This window comes from Neodiprion lecontei, chromosome 7 (genome assembly GCF_021901455.1).
Source record: "Neodiprion lecontei isolate iyNeoLeco1 chromosome 7, iyNeoLeco1.1, whole genome shotgun sequence".
In the NCBI taxonomy this organism is placed as follows: Eukaryota; Metazoa; Arthropoda; class Insecta; order Hymenoptera; family Diprionidae; genus Neodiprion; species Neodiprion lecontei.
The window spans coordinates 5,844,800-5,863,803 of NC_060266.1; the positions used below are offsets into that span (position 1 = coordinate 5,844,800).

The window sequence follows — 19,004 nt, forward strand, 5'->3', positions numbered from 1 at the left end:
TATTGATCGAATTATTCATTTTCTGTTGTGAAGTAATTTACCTAAATCGAGTATATTATAATCAAAAGTGACTCTCGAGTGTGACAGACACCTTTGATTAATTCGTGTACGAGAAGTAAAACTTGAACTGCAAATTGTGGAAAAAATAATATTTGTAACAAAAACAATAGATCACCGACCACTAACTTCGCCATTTGATTCAGATTCAGCAGCATCGAGCAACAATTATGCAGTTGAGATGGTAGTTGTTGTTGTTAATGAACCAACGCGAAAGGATTTATGATTGCATTTTATCAATAACGTAGAGTATAGTGGTCTTGCTTATGTGAAAGTACTTCAATGTTAAGTTTCGGACTTCATTAGTCAACTGTCTATGGTGCTTCAAATTAAACTAAAGAATTGAAGATTAAGATTTGATTCGTTCAATTCAATTGTAATTCATTATTTGAAACATTCATGAAAAATTTTGCGTAGTGGCGTGGCCGTTTACTATGGAGTTGTTTGAGTCTGAAATCTCTTTCAGGGTATTCCTCAATAACGTGTCACTCAAGACGTTGATCAATTTCATGTTGTCGTCGCGAGTCAAAATGATGTAGTGCGCATGCTTAAACAATTGTCACGTCACAATATTTATTCAGGTGAATTTGAAGAAGAACTAACATCACTAACAGAAGGCACAGCGTCTACCTCAGATAAGTATAAAAGGAATGGTCTGTTGGGTGTAGATGATACACCGCCACTAAGTCAAACCAACTCACAATGGGTAAAATACTTACACTGGTCGTGTTTGTGATTTTCTGCTACCAATTGGTAGAAAGTATGCCAAACCGATTTGGTAGAAAACACAAAGTTTGCAGTGATTATTTGGGACACGAATCGGGCTCGAAATTTAGACCGTATGGCACCGGGTCATTAGAAGATGCAGAAACTGGATCTGAATCGCGGTTGAACCATTACGGTCAATATCGCACTAGGTCAGCAACAGAAGACAAGGCAGGATCAAGATATTGGGAAAATTGTCATCGTTATCACGGTGCTGGATCATTGGCGCCAGCAAAAACAGGATATAGATCATTGTACAACAGGCACGGTAATCATGGTGCTGCATCATCAGCGTCTACAGCCACAAGCTCTAGATCGTTGACTCATAGTCACGGTAATAATGGCGTGGGATCGTCAGGATCACGAACAGCAGTACCAAAATATTCGTTCAATAATTACGGTAATTATGAAGACAGGTCATCAGCAGGAGCTGAATCTGAATCTACATTAAGCTATAACAATGATAATAGTGGCGAATCATCGACGAAATCAGAAGCAGGATCTAGATCTTTGTCGAACAGTTACGGTGATAATAGCGACGGTTCATTGATATCAACAACCACTAATTCAGATGAAAAATATGTATCTCTGTCAGATACTAATGGTGAAAACCATGACGGTTCAACATCGTCAAAAACTGGGAAAACACTGTCACACAGTGATAGTTATGATGATGCTGGGTCATCACGGTCAATGGGAGGAAGATCTAGCCATTCCTCGAACCACCATGGTCATCATCGCATCAGGTCATCAACGCCAGGAGTAGGAAGATCTAGATCTTCGTTCAACCGTTATGGAGATAACGATGCTGAGTTATCACAGTTAGAAAGAGCTCGATTTAGATATTTGAGAAATGGTTACGGTCATCATCGTACTAGGAATTACGACGGTCGCTCGTTGGCTGAAGGAAGATCGAGGTATTCCGCGAAGGGTTTCCACGATGATAACCACAAGTCATCAGACAATTCAAAATTGGGATATGGATCGTCGTTCAACAGTTACGGTGAGAATCGTGGCGAGTTATCATCGGCAGAAAGTGCAGAATCTGGATCTTCGTTGAACGGTCACTATGATGATAATAATGCAGAATCAGTGAATTCAGAAACAGAATCAAAATATTCGTCGAATAATTACGGTGATAACCGTGACAGATCATCACTATCAATGGACACTGAATCTGAATCTAAATCTCGATCTGAGTCTGTGATATTAGATGGTAACGATATTGATGGTGACAGTTCGTCTCGAAATAATGCTGACGATGAAAACGATGCTGCGTCATCATCATCGACAACAACGGTGTCTGGATCTAGTAGTAATGGAGATGAGGGTGATAATTCATCATCAGCGGCAGGATTAGAATCCGAATCTTCAGTCAGCACTTCCGGTGATGACAGTGGTAAGTCATCAACATCAACAACAAGTGAATACGTATCTTTGTCGAATGTTCACGATGCAAACCATGATGTCTCATCAACATCAACAACAACGGAATCTGAAGTTTCACCTACAAGTAAAGGTCATAAGGGTGACACGTCATCAATGCCAAACAAAGAACCTGATCCGCGGTCCAATGATGACCAGCATAAAGGCAGCAAGTCATCAGTGTCAACGCAAGCGGAATCGACGTCTTCATCCGACGCTTCCAGTAATAAAAGCGGTGACTTGTCAACATCGACAACTACGGCATCTGGATCTTCATCTGGTGATAACGGTTATGAGGGTGACCAATCGTCAGCGACGACACAGTCAGAATCCAAGTCTTCATCTGACACTTACGTTAGTGATGGCGAAAAATCATCAACACCAACAAAAACTCAATCCAGATGTTCGTCGAACGTTGCGAATGCAAATAAAGTTATGTCATCTGGTGGTAACGGTTATGAGGGTGACTATTCGTCAGCGACAACACAGTCAAAAGCAGTCTCTTCATCGGAAACCGGCGGTGGTAAGGGTGATGACTCATCAACATCGACATCAACGGCATCTGGATCTTCATCTGGTGGTAACGGTTATAAGGGTGACTATTCGTCAGCGACAACACAGTCAAAAGCAGTCTCTTTATCGGAAACCGGCGGTGGTAAGGGTGATCACTCATCAACATCGGCATCAACGGCATCTGGATCTTCATCTGGTGGTAACGGTTATAAGGGTGACTATTTGTCAGCAACAACACAGTCAAAAGCAGTTTCTTCATCGGAAACTGGCGGTGGTAAGGCTGATGATTCATCAACATCGACATCAACGGCATCTGGATCTTCATCTGGTGGTAACGGTTATGAGGGTGACTATTCGTCAGCGACAACACAGTCAAAAGCAGTCTCTTCATCGGAAACCGGCGGTGGTAAGGGTGATCACTCATCAACATCGGCATCAACGGCATCTGGATCTTCATCTGGTGGTAACGGTTATGAGGGTGACTATTCGTCAGCGACAACACAGTCAAAAGCAGTCTCTTTATCGGAAACCGGCCGTGGTAAGGGTGATCACTCATCAACATCGGCATCAACGGCATCTGGATCTTCATCTGGTGGTAACGGTTATGAGGGTGACTATTCGTCAGCGACAACACAGTCAAAAGCAGTCTCTTCATCGGAAACCGGCGGTGGTAAGGGTGATCACTCATCAACATCGGCATCAACGGCATCTGGATCTTCATCTGGTGGTAACGGTTATAAGGGTGACTATTTGTCAGCAACAACACAGTCAAAAGCAGTTTCTTCATCGGAAACTGGCGGTGGTAAGGCTGATGATTCATCGACATCGACATCAACGGCATCTGGATCTTCATCTGGTGGTAACGGTTATAAGGGTGACTATTCGGCAGCGACAACACAGTCAAAAGCAGTCTCTTTATCGGAAACCGGCGGTGGTAAGGGTGATCACTCATCAACATCGGCATCAACGGCATCTGGATCTTCATCTGGTGGTAACGGTTATGAGGGTGACTATTCGTCAGCGACAACACAGTCAAAAGCAGTCTCTTTATCGGAAACCGGCCGTGGTAAGGGTGATCACTCATCAACATCGGCATCAACGGCATCTGGATCTTCATCTGGTGGTAACGGTTATGAGGGTGACTATTCGTCAGCGACAACACAGTCAAAAGCAGTCTCTTCATCGGAAACCGGCAGTGGTAAGGGTGATCACTCATCAACATCGGCATCAACGGCATCTGGATCTTCATCTGGTGGTAACGGTTATGAGGGTGACTATTCGTCAGCGACAACACAGTCAAAAGCAGTCTCTTCATCGGAAACCGGCAGTGGTAACGGTGATCACTCATCAACATCGGCATCAACGGCATCTGGATCTTCATCTGGTGGTAACGGTTATAAGGGTGACTATTTGTCAGCAACAACACAGTCAAAAGCAGTTTCTTCATCGGAAACTGGCGGTGGTAAGGCTGATGATTCATCAACATCGACATCAACGGCATCTGGATCTTCATCTGGTGGTAACGGTTATAAGGGTGACTATTCGTCAGCGACAACACAGTCAAAAGCAGTCTCTTTATCGGAAACCGGCGGTGGTAAGGGTGATCACTCATCAACATCGGCATCAACGGCATCTGGATCTTCATCTAGTAGTGACGGTCATGAAGGTGACTATTCGTCAGCGACAACACAGTCAAAAGCAGTCTCTTTATCGGAAACCGGCGGTGGTAAGGGTGATCACTCATCAACATCGGCATCAACGGCATCTGGATCTTCATCTAGTAGTGACGGTCATGAAGGTGACTATTCGTCAGCGACAACACAGTCAAAAGCAGTCTCTTTATCGGAAACCGGCGGTGGTAAGGGTGATCACTCATCAACATCGGCATCAACGGCATCTGGATCTTCATCTAGTAGTGACGGTCATGAAGGTGACTATTCGTCAGCGACAACACAGTCAAAAGCAGTCTCTTTATCGGAAACCGGCGGTGGTAAGGGTGATCACTCATCAACATCGGCATCAACGGCATCTGGATCTTCATCTAGTAGTGACGGTCATGAAGGTGACTATTCGTCAGCGACAACACAGTCAAAAGCAGTCTCTTTATCGGAAACCGGCGGTGGTAAGGGTGATCACTCATCAACATCGGCATCAACGGCATCTGGATCTTCATCTGGTGGTAACGGTTATAAGGGTGACTATTTGTCAGCAACAACACAGTCAAAAGCAGTTTCTTCATCGGAAACTGGCGGTGGTAAGGCTGATGATTCATCAACATCGACATCAACGGCATCTGGATCTTCATCTGGTGGTAACGGTTATAAGGGTGACTATTCGTCAGCGACAACACAGTCAAAAGCAGTCTCTTCATCGGAAACCGGCGGTGGTAAGGGTGATCACTCATCAACATCGGCATCAACGGCATCTGGATCTTCATCTAGTAGTGACGGTCATGAAGGTGACTATTCGTCAGCGACAACACAGTCAAAAGCAGTCTCTTTATCGGAAACCGGCGGTGGTAAGGGTGATCACTCATCAACATCGGCATCAACGGCATCTGGATCTTCATCTAGTAGTGACGGTCATGAAGGTGACTATTCGTCAGCGACAACACAGTCAAAAGCAGTCTCTTTATCGGAAATCGGCGGTGGTAAGGGTGATCACTCATCAACATCGGCATCAACGGCATCTGGATCTTCATCTGGTGGTAACGGTTATGAGGGTGACTATTCGTCAGCGACAACACAGTCAAAAGCAGTCTCTTCATCGGAAACCGGCGGTGGTAAGGGTGATGACTCATCAACATCGACATCAACGGCATCTGGATCTTCATCTGGTGGTAACGGTTATAAGGGTGACTATTCGTCAGCGACAACACAGTCAAAAGCAGTCTCTTTATCGGAAACCGGCGGTGGTAAGGGTGATCACTCATCAACATCGGCATCAACGGCATCTGGATCTTCATCTGGTGGTAACGGTTATAAGGGTGACTATTTGTCAGCAACAACACAGTCAAAAGCAGTTTCTTCATCGGAAACTGGCGGTGGTAAGGCTGATGATTCATCAACATCGACATCAACGGCATCTGGATCTTCATCTGGTGGTAACGGTTATGAGGGTGACTATTCGTCAGCGACAACACAGTCAAAAGCAGTCTCTTTATCGGAAACCGACGGTGGTAAGGGTGATCACTCATCAACATCGGCATCAACGGCATCTGGATCTTCATCTGGTAGTGACGGTCATAAAGGTGACTATTCGTCAGCGACAACACAGTCAAAAGCAGTCTCTTTATCGGAAACCGGCCGTGGTAAGGGTGATCACTCATCAACATCGGCATCAACGGCATCTGGATCTTCATCTGGTGGTAACGGTTATGAGGGTGACTATTCGTCAGCGACAACACAGTCAAAAGCAGTCTCTTCATCGGAAACCGGCGGTGGTAAGGGTGATCACTCATCAACATCGGCATCAACGGCATCTGGATCTTCATCTAGTAGTGACGGTCATGAAGGTGACTATTCGTCAGCGACAACACAAACAAAAGCAGTCTCTTCATCGGAAACCGGTGGTGGTAAGGGTGATCACTCATCATCATCGACGGCATCTGAATCTTTATCTAGTAGTGACGGTCATGAAATTGACTATTCGTCAGCGACAACACAGTCAAAAGCAGTCTCCTCATCGGAAACCGGCGGTGGTAAGGGTGATGACTCATCAACATCGACGGCATCTGAATCTTCATCTAGTAGTGACGGTCATGAAGGTGACTATTCGTCAGCGACAACACAGTCAAAAGCAGTCTCCTTATCGGAAACCGGCGGTGGTAAGGGTGATGACTCATCAACATCGACGGCATCTGAATCTTCATCTAGTAGTTACGGTCATGAAATTGACTATTCGTCAGCGACAACACAGTCAAAAGCAGTCTCCTTATCGGAAACCGGCGGTGGTAAGGGTGATGACTCATCAACATCGACGGCATCTGAATCTTCATCTAGTAGTGACGGTCATGAAATTGACTATTCGTCAGCGACAACACAGTCAAAAGCAGTCTCTTCATCGGAAACCGGCGGTGGTAAGGGTGATGACTCATCAACATCGACGGCATCTGAATCTTCATCTAGTAGTGACGGTCATGAAGGTGACTATTCGTCAGCAACAACACAATCAAAAGCAGTCTCTTCATCGGAAACCGGCGGTGGTAAGGGTGATGACTCATCAACATCGGCATCAACGGCATCTGGATCTTCATCTAGTAGTGACGGTCATGAAAGTGACTATTCGTCAGCGACAACACAGTCAAAAGCAGTCTCTTTATCGGAAACCGGCGGTGGTAAGGGTGATCACTCATCAACATCGGCATCAACGGCATCTGGATCTTCATCTAGTAGTGACGGTCATGAAAGTGACTATTCGTCAGCGACAACACAGTCAAAAGCAGTCTCTTTATCGGAAACCGGCGGTGGTAAGGGTGATCACTCATCAACATCGGCATCAACGGCATCTGGATCTTCATCTGGTGGTAACGGTTATAAGGGTGACTATTTGTCAGCAACAACACAGTCAAAAGCAGTCTCTTCATCGGAAACCGGCGGTGGTAAGGGTGATGACTCATCAACATCGACATCAACGGCATCTGGATCTTCATCTGGTGGTAACGGTTATAAGGGTGACTATTCGTCAGCGACAACACAGTCAAAAGCAGTCTCTTTATCGGAAACCGACGGTGGTAAGGGTGATCACTCATCAACATCGGCATCAACGGCATCTGGATCTTCATCTGGTGGTAACGGTTATAAGGGTGACTATTCGTCAGCGACAACACAGTCAAAAGCAGTCTCTTTATCGGAAACCGGCGGTGGTAAGGGTGATGACTCATCAACATCGACGGCATCTGAATCTTCATCTAGTAGTGACGGTCATGAAGGTGACTATTCGTCAGCGACAACACAGTCAAAAGCAGTCTCTTTATCGGAAACCGGCGGTGGTAAGGGTGATCACTCATCAACATCGGCATCAACGGCGTCTGGATCTTCATCTGGTGGTAACGGTTATAAGGGTGACTATTCGTCAGCGACAACACAGTCAAAAGCAGTCTCTTTATCGGAAACTGGCGGTGGTAAGGGTGATCACTCATCAACATCGGCATCAACGGCATCTGGATCTTCATCTGGTGGTAACGGTTATAAGGGTGACTATTTGTCAGCAACAACACAGTCAAAAGCAGTTTCTTCATCGGAAACTGGCGGTGGTAAGGCTGATGATTCGTCAACATCGACATCAACGGCATCTGGATCTTCATCTGGTGGTAACGGTTATAAGGGTGACTATTCGTCAGGGACAACACAGTCAAAAGCAGTCTCTTTATCGGAAACCGGCGGTGGTAAGGGTGATGACTCATCAACATCGACGGCATCTGAATCTTCATCTAGTGGTAACGGTTATAAGGGTGACTATTTGTCAGCAACAACACAGTCAAAAGCAGTCTCTCAATCGGAAACAGGCGGTGCTAAGGGTGATGACACATCAACATCAACAAAAAGCGAATCCACATCTTTGTCGAACGTCCGCGATGCAAACCATGCTGTGCCATCATCGTCAACAACAACGAAAGTTGGAGTTTCACCTGCAAGTAACGGTCATGCGGGTCACAAGTCATCAATGCCAAGAAAAGAACCTAGACCGAGGTCCGATTATAACCAGCACAAAGGCAGCAAGTTATCAGTGTCAACGCAAGCGGAATCGTCGTCTTCATCCGATGCTTCTAGTAATAAAGGTGATGCCTCGTCAACATCGACAACAACGGCATCTGGATCTTCATCTGGTGGTAACGGTTATAAGGGTGACTATTTGTCAGCAACAACACAGTCAAAAGCAGTCTCTTCATCGGAAACCGGCGGTGGTAAGGGTGATGACACATCAACATCAACAAAAAGCGAATCCGCATCTTTGTCGAACGTCCGCGATGCAAACCATGCTGTGCCATCATCGCCAACAACATCGGAAGTTGGAGTTTCACCTGCAAGTAACGGTCATGCGGGTCACAAGTCATCAATGCCAAGAAAAGAACCTAGACCGAGGTCCGATTATAACCAGCATAAAGGCAGCAAGTTATCAGTGTCAACGCAAGCGGAATCGTCATCTTCATCCGATGCTTCCAGTAATAAAGGTGATGCCTCGTCAACATCGACAACAACGGCATCTGGATCTTCATCTGGTGGTAACGGTTATAAGGGTGACTATTCGTCAGCGACAACACAGTCAAAATCCGAGTCTTCACTTGCAAGTAACGGTCATAAGGCTGATAAGTCATCAATGCCAACAAAAGAACCTAGACTGCGGTTCAACAATAACGGTTATACGGACAGCAAGTCATCAATGTCAAAGCAAGCAGCGTCCAAACTTGTGTCCTCCACTCATGGTTATAGTGGCGGAAAGTCATCAATGTCACCACAAGCAGAATATAGACTTTTATCTGATATTTATGGCGATAACGGTGATGAGTCATTATCTTCAGCAGAGACGGAATCTGGATCGTACTACAATTACGGTGAGAACAGTGACGAGTCGTTGACGTCAACAGGATCAGAATTTGAATATGATTATTCTGCCACGAGTACCGGTGAGAACAGTGACGAGTTATTATGGTTAGCACAAGCGGAACCCAGACACTCGTTCACTCGGTACGGTAATGAAAAAAAATTGGGAACTTCATTCAACAGTAACGGTAACAAAGGCAGCGGGTCATCAACGTCAACAGCAGCAGAATCTGAATCTTCATCTAGCAGTTCATCTTCGTCGACTAATTATGATGCTTACAGTGACGGTTCCTCAGTGTATGCATAAGTAAACTGTGGATCCTAGTACAATAAATGTGATTGTGCTTTCTGCGGATAACTGTTCTGTCACAGGCAGAGATATTGTTTAATACAAAAAATCGTTTCGTGATCAAGAGTGTTGTTCAGCTTCACAAGTCACTTCTTCCTTTCTACTGATGTCAACTATACGCTGCATTGAATCCAACCGTCCTAGTCCGTTTCAATTATTGTATCAGTTGATACACATGAATCAAACCAGTAGTGCCAGCTACTACCGGAAACATTTTTTTTAAACGCCAGACCAGCTTTGCACCCTTTCTACATTTTTCCGCAATATTCTTTTTTCTCTGGTAAGTAAAGTAAGTGCCAGAAGTGTACCGTGTTAGCAAAAATTTATTACCTCCGTTTTGCTTACCCTATAGCTCTTGATCGACATAACCTCTAGGTCCAAGATTGAAATGTATGTTGTCAGCAATACTTCTGTCTGTGGCTGTTTCACTCTCATTACTGATCCGTACCAACAGTCCGATAAATTCAGGCTATTACTCAACGTTATTCGTCTACTGAATTGTCAGCTTTAACAAGTTACAGCGCATTTCTTAAGATATTCGGAAGCAACAAAAGATTTGAGCATTGTCATACTATGGCCAAACAAGGAACAACATTGTGAAAAATGTCCAGTACTATGTTCTCATATGATTTTTCCCCCTTACTTATAATATTCTATCATAACAACACTTTCGCAGGCTGCCACGGTTTCACAACTGTTGTATTATGACATCACTGAGTGGACATTACAATCTCATTCGGAGAAATTTTTTAACCGCTGAAATGCTGTTACGATGCGACGGGGCTCACGATTCTAGATTTTTTAGATGGTTTAAAAAAAAATGTATACATTACACTCACTCTATATTTATAGCTCAGGGCAATAATCTAATTTTTATAAATCGTAACCTTCACTACCCACGACTAATTTCAGTACACGCCCAGGTTCGTCGACTTTTCTTTGAAGAATGAATATAATAGGTGTTTTTTGCACACAAATGAGTTCCTTTGCTGTTATAATCACATTCAGCATTCACATGCATCCTTTTATGTATTTACCTGAATAAATCCACATTCATCAAACTATCTGCTTTCGTTCATTATTTTTCGAATCTCGCTGATTCGCATAGTGCACTGAATTTAATGAGCAGTATTGCAGATTTTTCGAGCTAATGATTCAATTACATCAGTCAATCGTCTCTATCGATATTTTTCTTCCACCTGTCGTTCGGATTGTTATGTCGAACGTGGTCACTCTGATTATTAATGCACAACTGGTATTGATTTATTTGTTAACGTGTATTTTGTATCGTTTTCTCGAAATAAATGTATTTCAACTGTTTCGCCTACAATTCAAGTATCTTATTCTACTAATGAAGAAACAACAAATTGTACCCATTATGGCCACGGTTGTTCGTGATTTGCCGCATTTGCCATAACGTCTTTGCGGCCACGTTGATTAAATCTTCGTTTTTGTATTTCAGGTATTCCGTTCACCTGCAAACATGGCCACCGTTTTTGTGAAATGTTTTTTGCAAAGTTACACTTGAACTGATGTACTATAGGGGATAATTTTTGAGATAATTGAAAAACTTTTTTTTATGATTTTAAGCGAAATCTTGCCACTTTCGAACGCATTTTGTTTCAGTGTATTCGACACATTCGACAGTATATAACGAAACAACTGCATGGCCAAATCTTGGCTAATTTTAAGCTCCAACTCACTAGCGAGGGATTCAAATATTTTACCTACTGGTAAATCGTACCGATATTATTTGTTCCCGGCCAGTGGTAGGTTACGGAATTTTGGGACATATGCAGTGAAATCTATTTGAACAGAGAAGTTCGACGAACGGCTGAATTCATAAATTTTCTCATCTTATACTGAAAAATAGAAAATAAATATTCAAGTGTACTTGAAATAAAAAATGCAGAAAGCTATTTTACAGTTTGAATGATTATTCGAAATGGAAACATTTCAAATATTACCCAGCCCCGTTGAATACCAATAAATATATAAAATGAGTTTATCAAGTGAATTCAGTGCCATGTCTAGAGAAGTTGTAGAAATATGCAAGAGTATCCAAAGTGGATTTTCGGTCGAATGAGAAGCGACTTAGCCGTAAAACTTTACTCACCATCCACTGATTATTTTTTATTGTTTCGACATATCGGAGGAACAGCATGCAATCTCAAAAGGTAACTGGCAGAGCCACCATTTTAAATTGTTACCGAATAATAAAATAGTATAATGATTGCAGAATGCTGTCAATTATTTATTTAGGCTTTCTATATTATACCTCCTTACACTTAGACTTATCGACTTCCTGTTTAGGTAATATTATCGGTAAAGATTTATTTAAAACTTTGGAAGATATTTATTCTCTAAATGGTTAATTATATTGCTGCCTCACTATTCACTTGGAATAACATTTACTTCAGAGTACATAATCTAAGAAAAGTAAGATCTGGCTGAAATCGGAAGGAGCACTTTGATGCGTGAGAAATATTTTTGTTTATTTCAACAGAATAAGAAACCTGCATATTAGATCGTTGTAACCCGTAAGTTCTGTTTCATAGTTACAACAAAGAACTCGAATTATCTTCGGTTCAAATCATTAAAGTGCTACTGCAGGATATTATGCAAATTTTTGAATTTTTATTTAGCGAGCGCTAGTGTTGCCAATCCAATTTCCGGAAAAGTAAATGTACACTTGAGATAGCGGCTTGTTCACTCGTATTTCGAGAAAGCATGTTATTCTTTTAATATGTCGGTTTTTATAGAATTTCCCAGAAGGTTCTTGAAGGATTTCCGTTAAGGCAGTGGCGTGACCATAAGGCTACCTCGTGAGATTCGGAGTTTGAAAATTTTCAGTTTCATTGGAGAACTCTCGTTTCAAAGCTCGTGTTTCGTGGGAATATCGTATCTTTATCGGCACTTTTTCATCGCTATGTTACTTTAACATGACTTCAAGATTCTCCAGCTTCCGAGTATCTATTCTTGCAGGTGAGACTAAACCGTTCCGTTACAATGGGAGAAAGGTGTGATATTACGATTCGTATGAGTATTGGAATCCAAAGTTACGAATCGGCCAATGAATTGGCCAGCGATGTCACGTAATACTTAAATAGCTTACATTGGATTTGGCCTACATCCATGGGTGATCATGGTGTACGTGTGCGAATGGCACAGTGGCACACATGTGCAGGGACAGACATGAGGTGCGATTACGCGGTGTGACGAAGCACGGTGCTTCTATTCCGAGACTTTTGTAATTCACGTGAACAAATGCAATCACTGATTATATTATACATAAACTTTTTACAATATTACATACAGTTATTTCCCCGCATTCCAACAGACTGTATAAGTTTTTAGGGCATCTTTAACGCTAAAGCGTTGCTTGTGATGATGGAATGCAATGCGGAATGCATTGATTTAATTGATTTAGCGAAAATCAACTTCGTCATGTATAATTAGTAATACCTCATTGAAATATTAGATACGGGTTACAGAGTATGTTCATGCCAATATTTCTGAGCTGACTATCGTTAAGATTGGATCATAATGCCAATAATGCTAATTATTAAAATCATAAAATGATCAACTGTTCAACTGCAACGAGTAGATAATTATACGGTTCAAAACTCAGACGAGCCTTCGACACTCCGTGTGCTCTTCATAAAATAATTTAGCCAGTCATCGCAGCTCAATGTGAATGTTATTCTCTTCTGATAGTGACGCAACGGCCTATCCTCACGTATCCAGTAGGGTATAGACAACAACTTGCAGACTTGCACTTACGTGAATAAATATATTAAAAATAATGAAAATACTCTTCAAAAATAGGAGAGAAAAATAATCAAGCAATGAAACATTCGCAACGAAGAATAAGTAAATAAAAAACAAGGTTAAGTAACTAAACGCCTTACAATAATAATTTTAAAATCAATACCAGCAATTATGATGACGGTTCTCCCACAATGTGCATCGCAAATGAAGGGGAATTAGAAGTGTTATAAGAAACAAGTTATGGGGCAATGATTAAGTAGGCGTATGAATACCTAAGGCAAATGTTCTTAATTACTTAAAAAATCTGCACGCAAGGCATTTGTACCGGTGTTGATTGCATTTACAGAATACGTAGAATGAACAGAGAAGCTTTAGGAACTTTATTGAGTACGTTTCACAATATGTTAAGGATATTTTTTTATTTAATAATTTCTCAGAATTCTGCTACCAACACTTATCGACTTTGATGCTGTGTTTGTTCGGTTATCCGCGGCAAGAAGTGTAAAAACCGCGAATTGGTACTTAAAACTTAAATTCAAACAAAATCTTAAAATGTCTATAAATGCCCGTAAAAGTACACAAAATTTTGAAAAACATTGCAAAATTTATTGACGACGATTATTGACGTAATGAGGAACAGTCAAAGTAGAATTTTAATTTTGTCAGCAAAAGAAAAAAATCTTTAAACATCAGTATAGAATTGTTGAAATGGCGTTTCCTACAAATATGGGAAATGTAGTTCGGGTAAAACGCGTTTAAGGTGTTGGTTACGAATATGCAATAAAAATTTGGGATGCTGAAATCAGAGAACGGATGCAGCAGCGTCGACTAGTGTGTTATGCCACGTGAACGGTCTCAACAGTTGTAGTCGAATTGATCGACTCAGGAAGGAACAAAACTTTAGAGGGCTGTGTAACAGCACTTCGACTTACTCCGCGTGTACGGTTTTTTGGCACATTCAAGTTCCACCCTCTAAAAATAACTATTGGGCGTCATTCTTGAGACCCTATAACAATTATTGGAAAACAAATATATTTTCCAAAATCGTGTATCCAAATGGTTCTTCCTTGCGGCCTTGGATGGTTCTCAAACAATAGATTTCGATGAAAGCATAAAATCACTCAAAATCGATACAATTTTATGTCTTATGAATTGTAAAATGTGGGTGAGTCACTTATCTCGATTTAAATTTGAGCCTAGGCACCCTTTATTAGAGTACAACAGCCCCATTTTTCACGCAGTACCGAAACTGAACAGTATATCCAAAAAACAAGTGCGTTTCACGCTGAGTCGAAGAGGGCATGGTTTCTAGAAAATTATGACAAGAGGCGAGTGTCCATTCAACCCGGAAGGATGATAATCAGTTTTCAGGCACTGCCATGAACGTCCGAGAGATGGCGCGCGAGGCAACCTCACGTTGACGTTGATCGGTCAATCCATGGAGACTACACAAGTTGACCGAACTCAAATGGGAGAATTTTCACAACTTGTCATAATAATCGTACTTATTAGATTCATTTTGTGTACCATTAGGGTCGCTGGTGTTCCTTTTGCACCAAAGTGTCTTTGATCGCAGGGATGCCCAAGATCGATCAATCGGTGATCTCACAAGGGAATTGGTAGAAATTTTTCAATTTAAACTATCACTTTACAGTCTTCGGCGCATAAGGTATAACAGTGCCATCTTATTTTGGGCAGTTATTTGGTTACGTGGAGTTCGGCCTCCTTGTGTAGGCTCCATGGGTCAATCGGTGATTGTCAACATTGCCATTACGAGGTCGCCTGATGCGCCATCTCTCAAACGTTGACGGCAACGCATGAAAGCTCTGATTATCATAGTTCCCAGATGAATGAACAATCGCTACTTGTCACAATTATCTAGAAACCATGCTGTTTCTTCGCCCCAGTAAGAAATGCACATATTTTGCGGTCTATCTGTTCGGAACTGCATGAAAAGTGGAGCTATTATGCCCTTTCTTGGATGAAAAATGCTTCGGTTCCAATTTCAATCGACATCAGTGACAAACCAACATTTAACGATTCACAAGACCTAAAAACTTTGCCGATTTTGAGTGATTTTACGGTTTCATCGGAATTTATTTTTCGAGAAATATCCGAAAACACGAGGAAAAACGATTTGGATGCACCGTTTCGAAAGTATTCGTAAAAATTCGAGGGGACCGTGATTGCGATTACAATCTCTTTATTAAGGAATTTACTAAAAAATTACTGGAAGTTAAATTTGCATTGTACTGGCTGGCATTGTAGACTGTGCGCATTGTGTACTTTAAATTATGCCGAATTGTTGACACAGTGCAGGTCAGCGACACAATGCGGGTGATGGAAAGTGAAGAGGAAATCATTGCAACTACAGTATTCACTCCGAATAGGGCTACTCGAAGGAGTTGAGGGAAATATCATTCTTGGAAATTACTTCTCCCCACCAACAGCTCGAGGTGGACTTGATGCGGCCTCCGGCTTAACTTCGAAATAGAACCGCGTGTTCGTGTCCAGAGATAACCGTCCAACACTCGTAAACAGATATATGTAGTGGGGAAAGTGTTCGAGGAAGGATTAGGAAAAGCTGTTCTATTCAGAGAGGCCCTTTTCAGAAGGAATACTATACTTCAGTGTAACATTTCTCAATTGTATTAAAGTTCACAGTTCCTTATATACGTAAGAATGGGATACAAAATGAAGTCAACAAATCGACAGTGTGAAGAAAAAGTAATTTTTTTGAATACTTGCTTTTAAGAAGCAGTTCTATGAATCAGAATTTTCAAAATAATTATGCGAATCTATTAAAAACGAAACGGAGATATCTATTATACAATTACGTATTTGACTCAAGTCGACTCGATGATTAACTCTAGCCATATTATGATCGCAGATCTGAAAAATATCATTCTGTGATGAACGGTTGAGTTTGTTACTGCAATATGTCTAAATTATTGTTAATGTAAACTAAATATCACAATATCGCTGCAATCTATATCAAATATTGTGAATGCAAGCTAAATATCACAATATTTCTGCAGTCTTATCGCAGTGTAGCATATGCACGCGCAAGGATGTCATGATGCTGGAATTTTCCTCACGCATTTTGTATTGTCTGGGTACCTGTCATGTCATAACATTTATTCAAATGAACTTAGAGAAGAAATGGTATGATTTACTTCAGGCGTTCATCGGGGACAAGTATAAAAAGAAAGAATTGGAAGGTGTAGGAGTTACACGGCTACAAAGTCACCTAAGCTAAAGATGAGTAAAATAATTATACTAGTACTCGTCGCTGCTCTCTGCTACCATTTGGTAGGGAGCATGCCATCTAGTGGTTCTAACCCATCGAGTACGCAATCAAGTTCTGAAGCAAGTAGTAAAGCTAAATCATCAACAAAATCTGGAAGCTCTGGGTCAGAATCGAAGGCAAAATCTGAATCATCCGCAAAATCTGGAAACCATGGGTCAGAATCGGAGGCAAAATCTGAATCATCCGCAAAATCTGGAAACCATGGGTCAGAATCGGAGGCAAAATCTGAATCATCTGCAAAATCTGGAAACCATGGGTCAGAATCGGAGGCAAAATCTGAATCATCCGCAAAATCTGGAAGCTCTGGGTCACAATCGGAGACAGAATCTGAATCTCAGTCAAAGTCCCAGTCATCAACGGGGCCTGTAAATGGCGAAGGGTGTGATGATGAAACGGGCAAAGGCGGTGAGACAAAAAGTGGAAAGGGTAACACTGGATCAGGAAAGTCAAGTACAGCTGGGGATACTGGATCAGGAAAGTCAAGTACACCTGAGGATACTGGATCAGGAAAGTCAAGTACACCTGAGGATACTGGATCAGGAAAGTCAAGTACAGCTGGGGATACTGGATCAGGAAAGTCAAGTACACCTGAGGATACTGGATCAGGAAAGTCAAGTACACCTGAGGATACTGGATCAGGAAAGTCAAGTACAGCTGGGGATACTGGATCAGGAAAGTCAAGTACACCTGAGGATACTGGATCAGGAAAGTCAAGTACACCTGGGGATACTGGATCAGGAAAGTCAAGTACACCTGGCGATACTGGATCAGGAAAGTCGAGTACACCTGGGGATACTGGACCAGGAACGTCAACTTCACCTGGTGGCACTGGAACAGGTAATTCAACTTCACCTGGTGGCACTGGAACAGGTAATTCAACTACACCGGGTGGCACTGGAACAGGTAATTCAACTACATCCAGTGGCACTGGAACAGGTACATCGGGCAATACAGGCGGTTCACCATGCAATGCTGAGATCGAAGTTTGCATTAATACTACACCCAGTGGCACTGGAACAGGTAATTCAACTACATCGGGCGGCACTGGAACAGGTAATTCAACTACATCCAGTGGCACTGGAACAGGTACATCGGGCAATACAGGCGGTTCACCATGCAATGCTGAGATCGAAGTTTGCATTAATCTCTAATGATAGTGGATTGAGTAAAGAACTCTCTCCGATCATACGAATTATTACGTCAGTCCACGTGTGAGTTGAAGTGATGGATACTAGCTATTTTTCGAATAAGTTGTTTCAAATCCACGACTATCTTCATCTTTTGTTTAATTCTCGTTCGGTTGTTTTGATTTGTCTTAATTCTAGACCTGTATTATATCAGCAAGGGTTCATTGCGTTCTCTTTTCTTCTGCCTATATTTGGATCGGTATATTTTCAAAGTCACTACTTATATCGAGCTCATTATCACTACTTTTTTCTATTAGTATGACATACTCATTTCGTACATATGCGAATTCATCACTTCGTTTTGGACAATATTGGACTACGTGCTTCGTAAAATAGTCCGTCCTCGGGATACGGGGAATCAGCTCATCCTTACGTTATCGGAGATTGCAAACTTCACTAATCAAACTAGAGAATTTTAGATTTAAGCCGATACAATTAATGTCAAATTTCGAATCTAAGCTTGCCACTGATTGTGGATGGAAAGGAAAACGTTGAGGTGATGATAAAGCATCCTTCAAACTAAATATAAAAGTAGATAAGACTTCAGCTGTATTATATTGGGTATCTGGAAAATAACTTTCATATGCTATTCTTTACAAACCCCGAGGTAATTCAACACTTGAAAGAATTATCAAATTAATTGGGGAATAAACACAATAAAAATCCGTAACACTAATGATCGCATATTGTATGACTTAAGAAACTCTAGCTCAGGAACCTCGAGCGAAACATAGTCTTATAAAAATCAGTAATGATAGGTGAAATTACAAAATAAAAACCGAAAATGCTCGTGATTTTAATAAAATAGACGACGTAAGAAAAGTGTTATTATACTGGAGATTGTTCAACAAGTCTAATGATTAAAAGTTTATTTTCATATGATATTTTCATCATAACTAAGGAAAGTATAATTTCTACCTATCTAATGTGTGTAATTTCTTTTTATCATATTTTAAAATTTTGCCTGTAATTATATATATATTGTATAACACTATGCATTTTTACACAATTCATTTAATTTTTCGGCTTTCTACATTTTTTTACATGCTGATAATATAGAAGAGAAAAATATCTGTGAATAATAC

General features: G+C 41.5%; 2 protein-coding genes across 6 annotated transcripts; both read left to right on the forward strand.

Annotated features, from left to right (window-relative positions):
* Positions 1 to 744: 744 nt before the first annotated feature.
* LOC107225032 (serine-rich adhesin for platelets) lies at positions 745 to 10,981 on the forward strand. Of its 5 annotated transcripts, none has more exons than XM_046745717.1 (2): positions 745 to 7,873; positions 8,138 to 10,981. In XM_046745717.1, exons 1-2 carry the CDS (start codon positions 760 to 762, stop codon positions 9,607 to 9,609), a joined length of 8,586 nt encoding a protein of 2,861 aa, XP_046601673.1. In that variant the 5' UTR covers positions 745 to 759; the 3' UTR covers positions 9,610 to 10,981. The 5 variants fall into 5 exon arrangements, with proteins under 5 accessions (XP_046601673.1, XP_046601672.1, XP_046601671.1 ...); XM_046745716.1 differs by having other exon boundaries at positions 745 to 7,624; positions 7,751 to 10,981; XM_046745715.1 differs by having other exon boundaries at positions 745 to 6,860; positions 6,987 to 10,981.
* Positions 10,982 to 16,648: 5,667 nt separating this feature from the next.
* LOC107226068 (putative per-hexamer repeat protein 5) lies at positions 16,649 to 18,801 on the forward strand. Its single transcript, XM_015666752.2, has 2 exons — positions 16,649 to 17,668; positions 17,786 to 18,801. Exons 1-2 carry the CDS (start codon positions 16,684 to 16,686, stop codon positions 17,881 to 17,883), a joined length of 1,083 nt encoding a protein of 360 aa, XP_015522238.2. The 5' UTR covers positions 16,649 to 16,683; the 3' UTR covers positions 17,884 to 18,801.
* Positions 18,802 to 19,004: the final 203 nt, after the last annotated feature.